Genomic DNA, 14,422 nt, shown 5'->3' with positions numbered 1-14,422 from the left:
GACTGGCTGCCGCTGCCGCCATTCCAATAAAAGTAAAAAAAAAAAAACGCCCCCGTGATAGGCTACGTGATGATTAACGTAGCCTATCACGGCTAGATTTGCAAAGTCAGCTGTGATAGGCTACGTAAATCGTCACGTAGCCTATCACGGGTGACTTAAAAAAAAAAAAGAAAGCGCGTACGGATAATGGCGGCCCCCATAGGGAGCCGCCATTCGCGTTCCTTATTTGGTCGCTGTAGTCTACATAAAGATTACGTAGACTACGGCGAAAATAAGGGCAATGCTATTTGCGTTGCCCTTATTTTCGCCGTAGTCTACGTAAAGATTTACGTAGACTACAGCGACCAAATAAGGAACGCGAATGGCGGCTCCCTATGGGGGCCGCCATTAGCCGTACGCGCTTTTTTTTTTTAAGTCACCCGTGATAGGCTACGTGACGATTTACGTAGCCTATCATGGCTGACTTTGCAAATCTAGCCGTGATAGGCTACGTTAATCATCATGTAGCCTATCACGGGGTCGTGTGTTTTTTTTAACTTTTTATTTCGCGGCCGGGCGAGGCGAGGCGCCTCCTCCCCGGCCTGAATTTCGGCCGGGCGAGGCGGGAAGCCTCCCCCCTGGCCTGAACTTCGGGGGGAGCAGCGAAGCGCCTCCCCCCCACCACGAAGCAAGCTGCGAGACCAGGTAAGTGGCTTTCGTGCACTCCTAAGCGCAGACAGCAGCAGGTAGGTGCTTCATTCCGGTCTCATTTCACGGGGTGGGGGGGCGGGGGGGCTTCGTTCTGCCACGGATTTCGGGGGGCCGAATGCACTGGCATTTGGCCTCCACGAGATCTGTGGCGGAATTCTCCGCCATGCCTATGTGGCACTGAGGCTTGGAATCTCCATTTCTTCAATGGCCAGTAATGAACAAGGGACATTCTTCACATTCTGAAGCATTTTTTTAAATTTGGTAACCATGACAATTTAAACTTTTGTTTTAATAAAAAAGCTATGCCTGGCATTTTCTTCAACCAACTTGACCCACGTATTCTGGCATCACATTAGTGAATTATATATGTCCTGGTATTGGTCTCAGATCAACCCAACACAGGTACTCCTATTATTGATCTAGTAATAGCATCAGCATGGACAAGAGAGAACTGGCACGGTGAGCAAGAAACAAATGTTTCATTCCTCCCTCCCCCTAAAAGTGGGTTATCACACCCACCCATTGTTTTGCTTCACATTTGCTACTTTTATGGATTCTAAATTGTCCCTTGAAATCCTGGTGCTGGACCATGCCATGCCCAGTTGTGCCTGAGAATACAGAGACGAATATTCCAAGAAATTCTCTTGCGTGAGACACCCAGGAAATGGTGCTTTTGCAAAGCAAAGAACAAGAGTGAGGTCGCCAGTAGATTGTACCCGGTGCCTACACAATTGAAGTTGGCAGACACATACAAACGCCGCCCAAGATAAAGTTTTGATGTTTCTACGGCAGCCCGCCTTCCCCAACCTGGTGCCCTCTGGAGGTGTTGCTCTGCAACTCCCATCATTCCTAGCCAGGATGGGGAAGGATGTTCTACAGCAGATGTTACAAGTATTTTGATGTTAGTACTACAAACAAATGCAGAAGAAGGTCTTCTACGATTCCTAGTAGTCGTTGGCAATTTGACAACATAGCATTATGCGGCGGGTAGCTATTCTTTAAACTTTAAATGCATTTCTTGCTTGTACAACAAAAAGGGGAAGAACTTTAAAGCAATGCACCCACAGCATAACATTAACTGTACAAGAGATATCTTGATATGTCCAGTTTCCAAGCACATTTAATCCAAGCATTTGTTCCGGTGCTCAAAAGGCACTTAAAGATTAAAAAATAATAACAGCACAACCCATTACAATAGATGAAAAAATAGAAATAAAAATAATTTAATAAAAAAGGCATTGGAATTGTATCATATATTTAAGAAGAAAAGTAATCCCTCACATGATATAATGGTTATGCTCTCAAGTCTTTTTCAAAAGTATTTTTGAAAAAAACACACGCGCACACCATCAAAGCAACTGTTCTCAGTGAATGAAAGTGGGAAAAACATTACTGGCAATAAAATACAACAGTTTGCCAAAAGGCTCTCTCTCTTTCCCCCCTCCCCCACACCCATCCCACACCTAAAACTACATTTGCTGGCTCATTACTACAACAAACTGAACATCTGCTGTCATAATGACCCCTGGATTACTCTAAAGTTAGAAGAAGCAAGCAGAGGAGCAGGGCAGTGGGAAGTGGGGGGCAGGGAACTGGGGAGATTAAAAGTTCATTAATGAAAAAACACCACTATTGACTAATTGTGGCAATTACAAATGCCTACAACATGAGCAGACATGTAGGTAAACACCATTTCTCTTTGTAATATTATACCGAGGAACAATAATAGAATAACTACATACATCATTTTCCCTCCACCCTATACATGGGAAGGTCAGGACTGGTTTGGGAGTCAGGGAAGTTGCTTTCATTTTTTTTATCGTTGCATTTTTGTTACACTGAATTATCTATGTATTAAGTGCAAAGATTTTGTGTCATTGGGTTTCAACTAAAATTTAGCCTTAAAAAAGGAACAGATTACATTTTAGCAGTTACTTTCCAGCATTTAAGCAGATACAGCAATATATGAACAGGCTAGAACAGGCAAGGGGCAGTTAAGAGAAAAGAGGGTACCTGGAATGAAGCATGCTTGCAGATGAGGTACAGAAAAGGAGAATTACACAATGATTGTGTGTTTTCATTTCATAACGAAAAGCAATTTATGCACGCAGATGGCGTTAGGGATGCATTTGTCAAATAAAGGAGGATAAAAATGGTAAATTACTGAATGGTCTGGTGGCTCTTTCCAAGATGCACTGATGAGTTTTGGTCTGAGCTAGACCACAGAAAGCCAAACCCAAGATCATAAATACACCGCATAGTGCTGAAAGGCAACAGACGTCATTATAGCCAAGCTCTGACAATGAAGGAAAAAATGTTTGGCTTCTCTAAGTGATGGCCACTACAAAATTAATTCAAGAGATATCAAGAAAAAGATTTATCCAAGGGTACAGTTTGAATGAGATTTGTCAAGAGGCACTGCATGTAAAAAATAAATGGGCAGTGGTATTTAAAGTAAAAATGCTGGCCCAATCAAAGGGCTGATGTTAACAAAGATCTGTCCATAAATATAGACAAAAAATAAAACAAAAATAGCAGCAAGAAGAGTCTTGAGTTCAGTGAATAGAGAAAAGGCTTAGCTATCATGCAAACCCTAGCGCTCTCTGCATACTTTTCCCTAGGTTAAATTTTAAGAGAGAAAGAATTTCATAAACCCAAAACTGCTGTATATTGTTACATAGTACAGTACAGAAAGTGCAAATTGTCACCCCATCAGATCAGTTATATGTCTGACAAGGTCAAATATGGCTCATGCTATTCATGCAAGGGGACACAGTCTGAGTCAAGACCCTCGTGTACTGCTGAGTCACTTTAAAGGGAATGTGATTTTTACCCAAAGCTTCCTTGCCTGTTTTAATCCATATTTTCCCAATAGGAATCATTAGCAAAAAGAGCGGCTGGGGGAATAAAATATTTAAAACACTATATAAGTTAGCCTATTTATTTATTGTTATTAACCACAGATTACTTCAGAGTCCTCTTCTGTTTTGAAAACAGCAGGAGTTGATTTTCTTTTGTACACACATAACACTGTGCTACAACATGAAGTACGTACAGAAAATCCTAGGTTTCCCCTTCACACAAGGGGAAGGTGTACTACTTTTAATCCTTTGTGTCCACAGGTGGTATACTCTTCCAACCAGGAAATGACCACAAGCTTCCATGTTTCAATGAAGCAGTCTTTAAGAGATGAATGTGAAGACAAAACTCCATCCATCTAGCAGGATAGATAGACATGATCATCAAATGCACTCCAGTATATGCAGGACAACTGCTGAACCAAATCAATGGTGTTTTCTTTTGTTTACAACTCTAAAGCCAAGCCAAACTAGTGTGAAAATTCAATTCAGGAACTGACCAATTGTCTATTGCTTAATGCACAGTTGCTGTGTAATTCACGCACACGCACACACACAAAAACAATCTCTAGCAGAAGTCTAGGGGTGGGTTTCTGAGGTAAATCTACTAAAATGTTACTGGGCTATGTACAGTTTCATATATATACTTCTACACAGACTTGAATGTTCCAGTGGTAATACATAAAATGGCCATCTTATTTGGCTGTACCAAATATTTCCAGCAATCTTGATAAGAATGGTGTGTAATTATCATGAAATTCTTAAGCCACATCTACAGTCCCCAGTGCCATTATTTCTACAAGAGTCATTTTCCCCTGTCTTTTTCTTTAATTAATGACATCATTTGTACAATCAAAGCTTCAAACTCAAAAGAAATGAAAATCAGGATGGGTACCCATTTCCCCCAACAAAGACTCCCTTGTGATGGTAATCACTACATGGTGCCAGATTTATCTGAGGCGCTGCTAGGGAAGATCTTCTCTGTGGGTGTCACGGCAGGACTACCCATTCCCGAGCTGCTGCTGCTACTTGATCGATGCTGGACAACTGGCCTGATGGGTCTCATGGGTGGGGGCCTAAGCTGAGCTCCGACAAGCCGGGCTGAGAGGGCAGGCTTGAAAGTGGTCATCATTTCAGTGGTTGAGCTGCTGCTACGCCGCATGGCAGCATCAGGATCTCGGATCATGATGGTGTGAAGGGGACTGGCAGGTTCAGAGTTGATGGAACCTATCTGAGGGTTCTTCATTGGTTCAAGGGTGTCCAGGACAACATCAGGGGCTTGTTTCACAGTATTTTGCCTTTCCAGTTCACGCAGTTCATTCAATGCTGTGCTCATAGTCTTTTCAATGTCCTGTAAACACAATAAACACAAACAGAAAAAGAAAAAGAAGTTACAGTCATAGAATCACAGAATCATAGAATGGTAGGGTTGGAAGGGACCTACAAGGCCACTGAGTCCAACCCCTGCTCAATGCAGGAATCCAAGTCAGAGCATCCCTGACAGGTGGCTGTCCAGCCTTGTCTTGAAATGCAAGCCTGTCCTTGCATTAGATGACCAAGATCTGTCCACCACTTATTTCTTAGGGATGGTTCGCACATCATGATAAGCCACCCTGAAAATAAGTTATGGTAGGTTGTTCACTCGCTAACCATCTTACTCCCAACAGATAATCAGGTACTCTGTGGCTAGCAGTGGCATATTTCCCCTTAGTCTTCCCACCCACTCTCGACAAGTATCCCATGGGCCTTTATGGCACAACCTCAGCAGCCTACTCAACTAATAAGCGCAAATGCGCTCATTAGTAAAATAGTTTATTTTGTAAATATTTTTGTCACCTTTGGGGAGATTTGCTCAAATGTTAAGGTTTTTTTTTTTTTTTTACCTTCAAGGGGATTTGCACATATTTAACATTGTTTATTTTCACCTTCAGGGAGATTTTGCACGAATTTAATTTCATTTAATTTTGTAACTTTCAGGGAGATTTGTGTATATTCGTTAAAGCGCAGTAACTTTGTGTGAAGCAAATTTAGGCAAACCTCCCCAAACATTTTTTAAAAGTTAAATTTGCATATGTGGGTGAACCTCTATTACATATCCACAAATTTCCTGAATGTGAAAAAAAAATTAAATGGTGGTTGTGCACACAGCACTCAAGGGGGCGAGGGAGAAACCACAATGATTTCTCCCCCCTGCACCACTGACCGAATCCAGTCACAGTTTGCTGTGGGGTTGAGGGTGGTTTGTCAACCATCCCAGCCACCCATCTTTGCTGGGTTTGGAGATCACGACAACCCACACCTGGCGAGGGTAATTAGGGAAATCATGAGTGGGGGTGGTTAACACGCCACTGTGGCTTATTACCCACCCTTGTGTCATGCAAACCCGGTCAGAGAGTTGGATCTAAAGGACACTGAGCAGATCACTAGTTGTTGTTGTTGTTCAGTCGGTCAGTTGTGTCCGACTCTTCGTGACCCCATGGACCATAGCACGCCAGGCCTTCCTGTCCTCCGCTCTCTCCCGGTGCGTGCTCAAGTTCATATTCATTGCATCGGTGATGCTATCTAGCCATCTCATCCTCTGCCGTCCCCTTCTCCTTTTGCCTTCAGTCTTTCCCAGCATCAGGGTCTTTTCCAGAGAGTTTTCTCTTTGCATTAGGTGGCCAAAATATTTGAGCTTCAGCTTTGGTATCTGTCCTTCCAAAGAGCACTCAGGGTTGATTTCCTTTAGGATGGACTGATTTGACCTCCTTGCAGTCCAGGGGACTCGTAAGAGTCTTCTCCAGCACCACAGTTCGAAAGCATCAATTCTTCGGCGCTCAGCCTTCCTTATAGTCCAGCTCTCACAGCCATACATTACTACTGGGAAAACCATAGCTTTGATTAGACGGACCTTTGTCGGCAAGGTGATGTCTCTGCTTCTCACTATGCTGTCTAGGTTTGCCATAGTTTTCCTCCCAAGGAGCAAGCGTCTTTTAATTTCATGGCTACAGTCACCGTCTGTGGTGATCTTGGAGCCCAAGAAAATAAAATCTGTCACAGCTTCCATTTCTTCCCCTTCTATATGCCAGGAAGTGATGGGGCCAGATGCCATGATCTTAGTTTTTGTAATGTTGAGTTTCAAACTAGTTTTTGCACTCTCCTTTTTCACCCTCAACAAGAGGCTCTTTAGATCCTCTTCGCTTTCTGCCATTAGGGTGGTATCGTCTGCATATTGGAGGTTGTTGATAATTCTCCCAGCAATCTTAATTCCGACTTGTGATTCATCCAGCCCAGCATTTCTCATGATGTACTCTGCATATAAGTTAAATAAGCAGGGTGACAATATGCAGCCTTGTCGTACTCCTTTCCCAATTTTGAACCAATTGGTTGTTCCATGTCTGGTTCTTACTGTTGCTTCTTGATCCTCGTACAGGTTTCTCAGGAGACAGGTAAGGTGGTCTGGTACTCCCATCACTTTCAGAATTTGCCACAGTTTGTTGTGATCCACACAATCAAAGGCTTTAGCGTAGTCAATGAAGCAGAAAGAGACATTTTTCTGGAATTCTCTTGCTTTGTCCATGATTCAGCAAATGTTGGCGATTTGATCTCTAGTTCCTCTGCCTCTTCGAAATCCATCTTGTACTTCCGGTAGTGCTCGGTTCACATACTGCTGAAGCCTAGCTTGTAGGATTTTGAGCATCACCTTGCTGGCATGTGAAATGAGCGCAATTGTGTGGTAGTTTGAACACTCTTTGGTGTTGCCCTTCTTTGGAATTGGAATGTAAACTGACCTTTTCCAGTCTTGCGGCCACTGTTGAGTGTTCCAAATGTGTTGGCCTATTGATTGCAGCACTTTAACAGCATCATCTTTTAGGATTTTAAATAGCTCAGCTGGAATACTGTCATCTCCGCTAGCTTTGTTGTTAGTAATGCTTCCTAAGGCCCACTTGACTTCACTCTCGAGGATGTCTGGCTCAAGTTCAGTGACCGCACTATCATGGCTATCAGGGACATCCAGATCTTTCCTGTATAGTTCTTCTGTGTATTCTTGCCACCTCTTCTTAATCTCATCTGCTTCTGTTAGGTCCCTGCCTTCTTTGTCCTTTATCATGCCCGTCTTTGCACAAAACGTTCCCTTGAGATCTCCGATTTTCTTGAAGAGATCTCTAGTCTTTCCCATTCTGTTGTTTTCCTCGATTTCTTTGCATTGTTCATTTAAGAAGGCCTTCTTGTCTCTCCTTGCTATTCTCTGGAACTCTGCATTCAGTTGGATATATCTTCCCCTTTCTCCTTTGCTTTTCGCTTCCCTTCTTTCCTCAGCTACTTGTAAAGCCTCATCAGACAGCCACTTGGCTTTCTTGCATTTCTTTTCCTTTGGGATGGATTTCGTTGTTGCCTCCTGAACAATGTTATGGACCTCTGTCCATAGTTCCTCAGGCACTCTGTCTATCAGGTCTAATCCCTTAAATCTATTCCTCACCTCCACTGTATATTCATAAGGGATATGATTTAGGTCATACCTGCATGGTTTAGTGGTTTTCCCTACGTTCTTCAATTTAAGCCGAAATTTTGCAACAAGAAGCTCATGATCTGAGCTACAATCAGCTCCAGGTCTTGTTTTTACTGACTGTATAGAGCTTTTCCATCTTTGGCTGCAAAGGACATAGGACATAGATCACTAGTGCTTTGCCCCAAGTGCTAGAGGAAGAATTTGCACAGGACTGTTATAGGTTAGTCATATAACAGTTCTCATGTTTCTCCTTGTCCAAGAGCTGTGCAAGAACATATTTGAATCATCTCACTTTCCTAAGTTAACTCTGCAGTTTGGGGTATAAAACAAATATTCAATGCGCAGAAGACACCTTGAACATACGGCAGCACATCTTTGGATTCAGGTCTAAACACATAAATAACTCTTCAAATTGCTGAACATCAAAAATGCTCAAGGCAGCAACATAATTACAACATAATTAAAGAAGTCTTTAAAAACATTACTGATTAAAAAGGCGGAGAAACAAACATAAAAATCAAGGGACTGAGGTTAATGCCCCTGAAGGTGAATTATTAGTTTCAAAAGGAAGTGAGCTCTTTCAACCGTAATTTTTAGTTAAGGCTATTTATTTTTGCCAATGGTCTTCCAAACAATTTCAGTAGGACAAAGTTCTTTCACCTTCTGCAGGGCACAACTATACCATTAGCAGCCATCCTGTTTCAGCTGAGATTTGGCTGCTACGAATTCTCTCCAACGCTACAGCCACTGGTGCTGGTACTGTCACCCATTGCCATTATTTAATTTTTGCTAAGTTATCTGTGCATCCTCCTTAGATGGAAGGCATCTATGTTTCTATGGATCTGGAGATCCTTCCTGACATGAAGGCTTCACTAGAAGGGCACCGGGGCAAATTAGATCCCATTTAAAGTAAAAGGGGAGAGGGAATGAAACACTGCATGTTTCCAGGGCGCTGCCCTTTATCCTTCTGATTGGCTGTGAGCTCACCAGGTGCTTCTGAGAGCTCCAACAGAATTGGAGGGGTGTGGCCTGAGTACTCCCAGCAGCTGACTGGGCGGGAAGCTTCAGTCTGTTTCCCGCCTCCCAGCTGAGCAGAGCAGAGCAGAGCAGAGCAAGCTGCTCCAGCTGGTCCAGGGACTACAGAAGCAGGCAAGCTCCCAGAGAGCGAGCGAACAGAGCGAGCGAACAGGGGGAGCAAACAGGAGTTGGCCAGGGGAGTTGCAGTGGTTGAAGAGACAAAGGAGACAAAGGAGACAGAGGCTAAGAGGTAAGTGGGTTGCAGGAAGCCCAGGGCGCTGCCCTTTATCCTTCTGACTGGCTGTGAGCTCACCAGGAGCTTCTGAGAGCTCCAACTGAATTGGAGGGGTGTGGCCTGAGTACTCCCAGCAGCTGAGTGGGCGGGAAGCTTCAATCTGTTTCCCGCCTCCCAGCTGAGCAGAGCAGAGCAGAGCAAGCTGCTCCAGGGACTACAGAAGCAGGCAAGCTCCCAGAGAGCGAGCGAACAGGGGGAGCAAACGGGAGTTGGCCAGGGGAGTTGCAGTGGTTGAAGAGACAAAGGAGACAGAGGCTAAGAGGTAAGTGGGTTGCAGGAAGCCCAGGGCGCTGCCCTTTATCCTTCTGATTGGCTGTGAGCTCACCAGGTGCTTCTGAGAGCTCCAACTGAATTGGAGGGGTGTGGCCTGAGTACTCCCAGCAGCTGACTGGGTGGGAAGCTTCAGTCTGTTTCCCGCCTCCCAGCTGAGCAGAGCAGAGCAGAGCAGAGCAAGCTGCTCCAGCTGGTCCAGGGACTACAGAAGCAGGCAAGCTCCCAGAGAGCGAGCGAACAGGGGGAGCAAACAGGAGTTGGCCAGGGGAGTTGCAGTGGTTGAAGAGACAAAGGAGACAAAGGAGACAGAGGCTAAGAGGTAAGTGGGTTGCAGGAAGCCCAGGGCGCTGCCCTTTATCCTTCTGATTGGCTGTGAGCTCACCAGGTGCTTCTGAGAGCTCCAACTGAATTGGAGGGGTGTGGCCTGAGTACTCCCAGCAGCTGACTGGGCGGGAAGCTTCAGTCTGTTTCCCGCCTCCCAGCTGAGCAGAGCAGAGCAGAGCAAGCTGCTCCAGCTGGTCCAGGGACTACAGAAGCAGGCAAGCTCCCAGAGAGCGAGCGAACAGAGCGAGCGAACAGGGGGAGCAAACGGGAGTTGGCCAGGGGAGTTGCAGTGGTTGAAGAGACAAAGGAGACAAAGGAGACAGAGGCTAAGAGGTAAGTGGGTTGCAGGAAGCCCAGGGCGCTGCCCTTTATCCTTCTGATTGGCTGTGAGCTCACCAGGTGCTTCTGAGAGCTCCAACTGAATTGGAGGGGTGTGGCCTGAGTACTCCCAGCAGCTGACTGGGCGGGAAGCTTCAGTCTGTTTCCCGCCTCCCAGCTGAGCAGAGCAGAGCAGAGCAAGTTGCTCCAGCTGGTCCAGGGACTACAGAAGCAAGCAAGCTCCCAGAGAGCGAGCGAACAGGGGAAGCAAACAGGAGTTGGCCAGGGGAGTTCGGCAGGGGAGGTCAAGGGGGAGGCCCCTAACATTTTTTAAATTTTTTTTACTAACTTTTTTTCATTTATTTGACTTGTAGCACACACTTCCACACCAGTGGGACTCTGCTTTTAACCTCTACTGAGTAAAGGAGCAGGCACAGGCTAGTCTAGAACAATCACAAAGCTAGACACAAAAGGGAAAAGAGGCTATGGAAGGACAAGACTCTCCAGTGGTGGTGACCTGCAAGGTGCGTGCAATGTTTGTTTTCTTGCCTGAGAACAACATGGCCTACACCTGCAACAAGTGCAAGTTGATCACGCTGCTGGAGGAAAAAGTAAGTGGACTGGAGCGGCGACTGTCGACCCTCCGGGGAATAAGAGAACACGAAGAGTTCTTGGACAGAATGGGGGAACTACAGCAGCAAAGGGCAGACCAGAAGCTTGAAGAGCAACAGCAAGATGAGGCAGTGGGAAATGCTGAGGTGAAGAAAAATGGAATAGAGGATACTCCTTGGAAAACGGTGACAGTTAGGAGAAGAAGAACTAGACGCCACTCTGCACCAGTGGAAGCAGTGGAGCTGTGGAACCGATTCCAGGTACTTGCAGATGAGACTGGAGGACAGCCTGCAGAGGAAGAATCACAGGGGAACCTGCATGAGAGTGAGCAAGAGGCTAAAGGTCAGTCAAACAGAGGCGATGAAACCCAGGCCTACAAGAAGAAGAGAAGAGTGGTAGTAGTGGGAGACTCCTTGCTGCGTGGGATCGACACCCAAGTATGTCGCGAAGACCCATGGACTCGCCAGGTATGTTGTCTCCCGGGAGGACAGATTAGAGACGTGACTGAAAGGTTGCCTGCACTCATAAAGCCCACTGACAGGTATCCCTTTCTTCTCATCCATGTGGGAACAAATGATACCGCCAAGCGGAGCTACGAAGAGATCACGTCAGACTTTGAAGCTTTGGGAAGGAAACTCAAGAACTTTGGGGCCCAGATAGTTTTCTCATCCATCCTTCCAATAGTTAGAAGAGGGATAGAAAGGGAACGAAAAATACTCCAGGTGAATGACTGGCTACGAAGGTGGTGCCGACGAGAAAGACTTGGATTCTGGGACCACGGGCTATACTTCCTGGAAGATGGGCTGTTGGCTAGGGATGGGTTGCACCTCACAAAGGCTGGGAAGAATGTGTTTGGCCACAGCATGAAGAACTTCATCAGGAGGGCTTTAAACTGTATTCTACGGGGAAGGGAGATGTAATGTTGGGGGTAACAATGGACATAGGCGCATGCACTGCAATGGAGAAAACAGCTCTGATAGCCAGAGCTTTCTTTCTTTAGGAAGAAAGCCAGACTATGAAGCACATGGTCTTCAATGTCTATATACTAATGCCCAGAGTATGGGAAACAAACAGAACGAACTTGAACTCTTAATACAAGAGGGAAATTATGACCTGATAGGTATAACTGAGATTTGGTGGGATGACTCTCATGACTGGAATACAGCAATTGAAGGATATAACTTGTTCAGAAAGAACAGGAGGAACAGAAAGGGAGGTGGGGTTGCACTGTATGTGAAAAATACATATCTCTGCACAGAAATACAGGAGGATGAGCTTGGTAGCCCCATCGAGAGCATCTGGGTTGAAATAAATGGAGCAAAGAATAAAAGGAACCTGGTGGTCGGAGTCTACTACCGGCCACCCAATCAAGGAGAAGACAAGGATGAAACTTTTGAAAAGCAAATAGCCAATGTTTTTAAGGAAGCATGATGTAGTAGTAATGGGGGACTTCAATTTCCCTGATATTTGTTGGGAGACAAATTCTGCAAAACATGGCCCCTCCAGGAAATTCCTGACTTGTGTGGCGGATAACTTCCTCCTACAGAAAGTAGAGGAAGGAACTGGAGGATCGGCTATCCTTGACTTGATCCTAACCAACAGAGATGACTTAGTGGATAAAGTAGCAGTTACAGGAACTCTGGGGGAAAGCGACCATGTTGTACTTGAGTTCTTGGTTCTAAGGGAAGCAAAAGCCGAGTGTAGTCAAATGCATACCCTGGATTTTAGGAAAGCTGATTTTAATAAACTCAGAACAATGATCAGTAAGGTCCCATGGCAAGCGATGCTAGCGAGAAAAGGAGTCCAAGATGGGTGGGAGCTTTTAAAAAAGGAAATTCTCAAGGCACAATCACAAACAATTCCAACAAGAAGAAAAGGTGGAAGACAACAGAAGAAGCCAATGTGGCTTCACAAAAAGCTTAGGGATGACCTGAAAACAAAAAAGGACATATATAGGAAGTGGAAAGAAGGCCAAGTAACAAAGGAAGAGTACAGGCAGGTAGCACAGAATTGCAGGGATGGCGTCAGGAAGGCTAAAGCTGAGAATGAGCTGAGGTTAGCGAGGGATGTTAAAAACAACAAAAAGGCTTTCTTCAGCTACGTGCATAGTAAAAGGCAGAGGAAAGAAATGGTGGTTCAGCTATTAAATAAGGATGGCAAAATGATAACAGATGACAAAGAAAAGGCAGAGGTGCTCAATTCCTACTTTGGCTCAGTCTTCTCCCAAAAGAGGGTCTATGACCCCCCTGGCAAAGGCGAAGTACAGGCTGAAGGGGCAGGATTGCAGCTTGAGATCGACAGGCATATGGTCAAGGAACACCTAATTACTTTGAATGAGTTCAAATCTCCAGGGCCAGATGAACTGCATCCTAGAGTCATAAAGGAACTGGCAGAAGAACTCTCAGAACCGCTGTCTATTCTCTTTGAGAAATCATGGAGGACGGGGGAAGTGCCAGATGACTGGAGGAGGGCTAACGTTGTCCCTATCTTCAAAAAGGGTAAAAAGGAGGAACCTGGGAACTACAGACCAGTCAGTCTGACATCAATCCCTGGGAAAATTCTGGAGCAGATGATAAAGCAATCCATCTGGGAGCACCTTGACAACAATGCCGTGATTACTCGAAGCCAACATGGATTTGTCAAAAACAAGTCCTGCCAGACAAATCTGATCTCATTTTTTGATCAAGTCACCTCCCTTGTAGACCGTGGGAATGCTGTAGACATCATATACCTCGACTTCAGCAAAGCTTTCGACGAAGTGCCCCATGATATCCTGATGAGCAAACTAGCTCAAAGTGGGCTAGATGAAACAACGATCCGGTGGATCCACAGTTGGCTACAGAATCGGACTCAAAGAGTGCTTATCAATGGGACCTTCTCAAGCTAGGGAGAGGTAACGAGTGGGGTACCGCAGGGCTCAGTCCTGGGCCCAGCGCTCTTCAACATTTTTATGAATGACTTGGAGGAGGAGGTACAGGGAATGCTGATCAAATTTGCAGATGACACAAAATTGGGAGGGATAGCTAATACTTTGGAAGACAGAAACAAAATTCAAAGTGATCTGGATAGACTGGAGCGCTGGGCAGAAAACAACAGAATGGCATTTAATAGGGACAAATGCCAAGTTCTGCACCTAGGAAAAAGAAACCAAATGCACAGTTACAAGATGGGGGATACGTGGCTCAACCACACTACGAGCGAGAAGGATCTTGGAATTGTTGTCGATCCCAAGCTGAATATGAGCCAACAATGTGATGTGGCTGCAAAAAAGGCAAATGCTATTTTGGGCTGCATTCATAGAAGCATCGCTTCCAAATCCCGGGAAGTACTAGTTCCCCTCTACTCAGCACTGGTTAGGCCTCATCTGGAGTACTGTGTCCAGTTCTGGGCACCACACTTTAAGAAGGATGCAGACAAACTGGAGAGGGTTCAGAGGAGGCCAACAAAGATGATCAGGGGACTGGAAACAAAGCCCTATGAACAGAGACTGAAAGAACTGGGCATGTTTAGCCTTGAGAAGAGAAGACTGAGGGGAGATATGATAGC

General features: G+C 45.3%; 1 protein-coding gene across 2 annotated transcripts in view; it reads right to left on the bottom strand.

Moving 5' to 3' along the window:
* Window positions 1–3,618: 3,618 nt before the first annotated feature.
* SRGAP3 (SLIT-ROBO Rho GTPase activating protein 3) overlaps window positions 3,619–14,422 on the bottom strand; it is a 298,364-nt gene continuing 287,560 nt past the window's right edge. For both annotated transcript variants that reach the window (XM_084840267.1, XM_084840268.1), the window contains exon 22: window positions 3,619–4,899. In XM_084840267.1, the coding sequence (XP_084696393.1) occupies window positions 4,483–4,899 (417 nt within the window). In that variant the 3' untranslated portion in view covers window positions 3,619–4,482. The remainder of the gene's footprint in view (window positions 4,900–14,422) is intronic.

Source organism: Heloderma suspectum, chromosome 2, assembly GCF_057233095.1.
Source record: "Heloderma suspectum isolate Gila_16-S chromosome 2, 16-S_ref, whole genome shotgun sequence".
Lineage (NCBI taxonomy): Eukaryota > Metazoa > Chordata > Lepidosauria > Squamata > Helodermatidae > Heloderma > Heloderma suspectum.
Note: the sequence above shows the minus strand (reverse complement) of the source record. Positions and strands in the feature narration are given on the sequence as shown.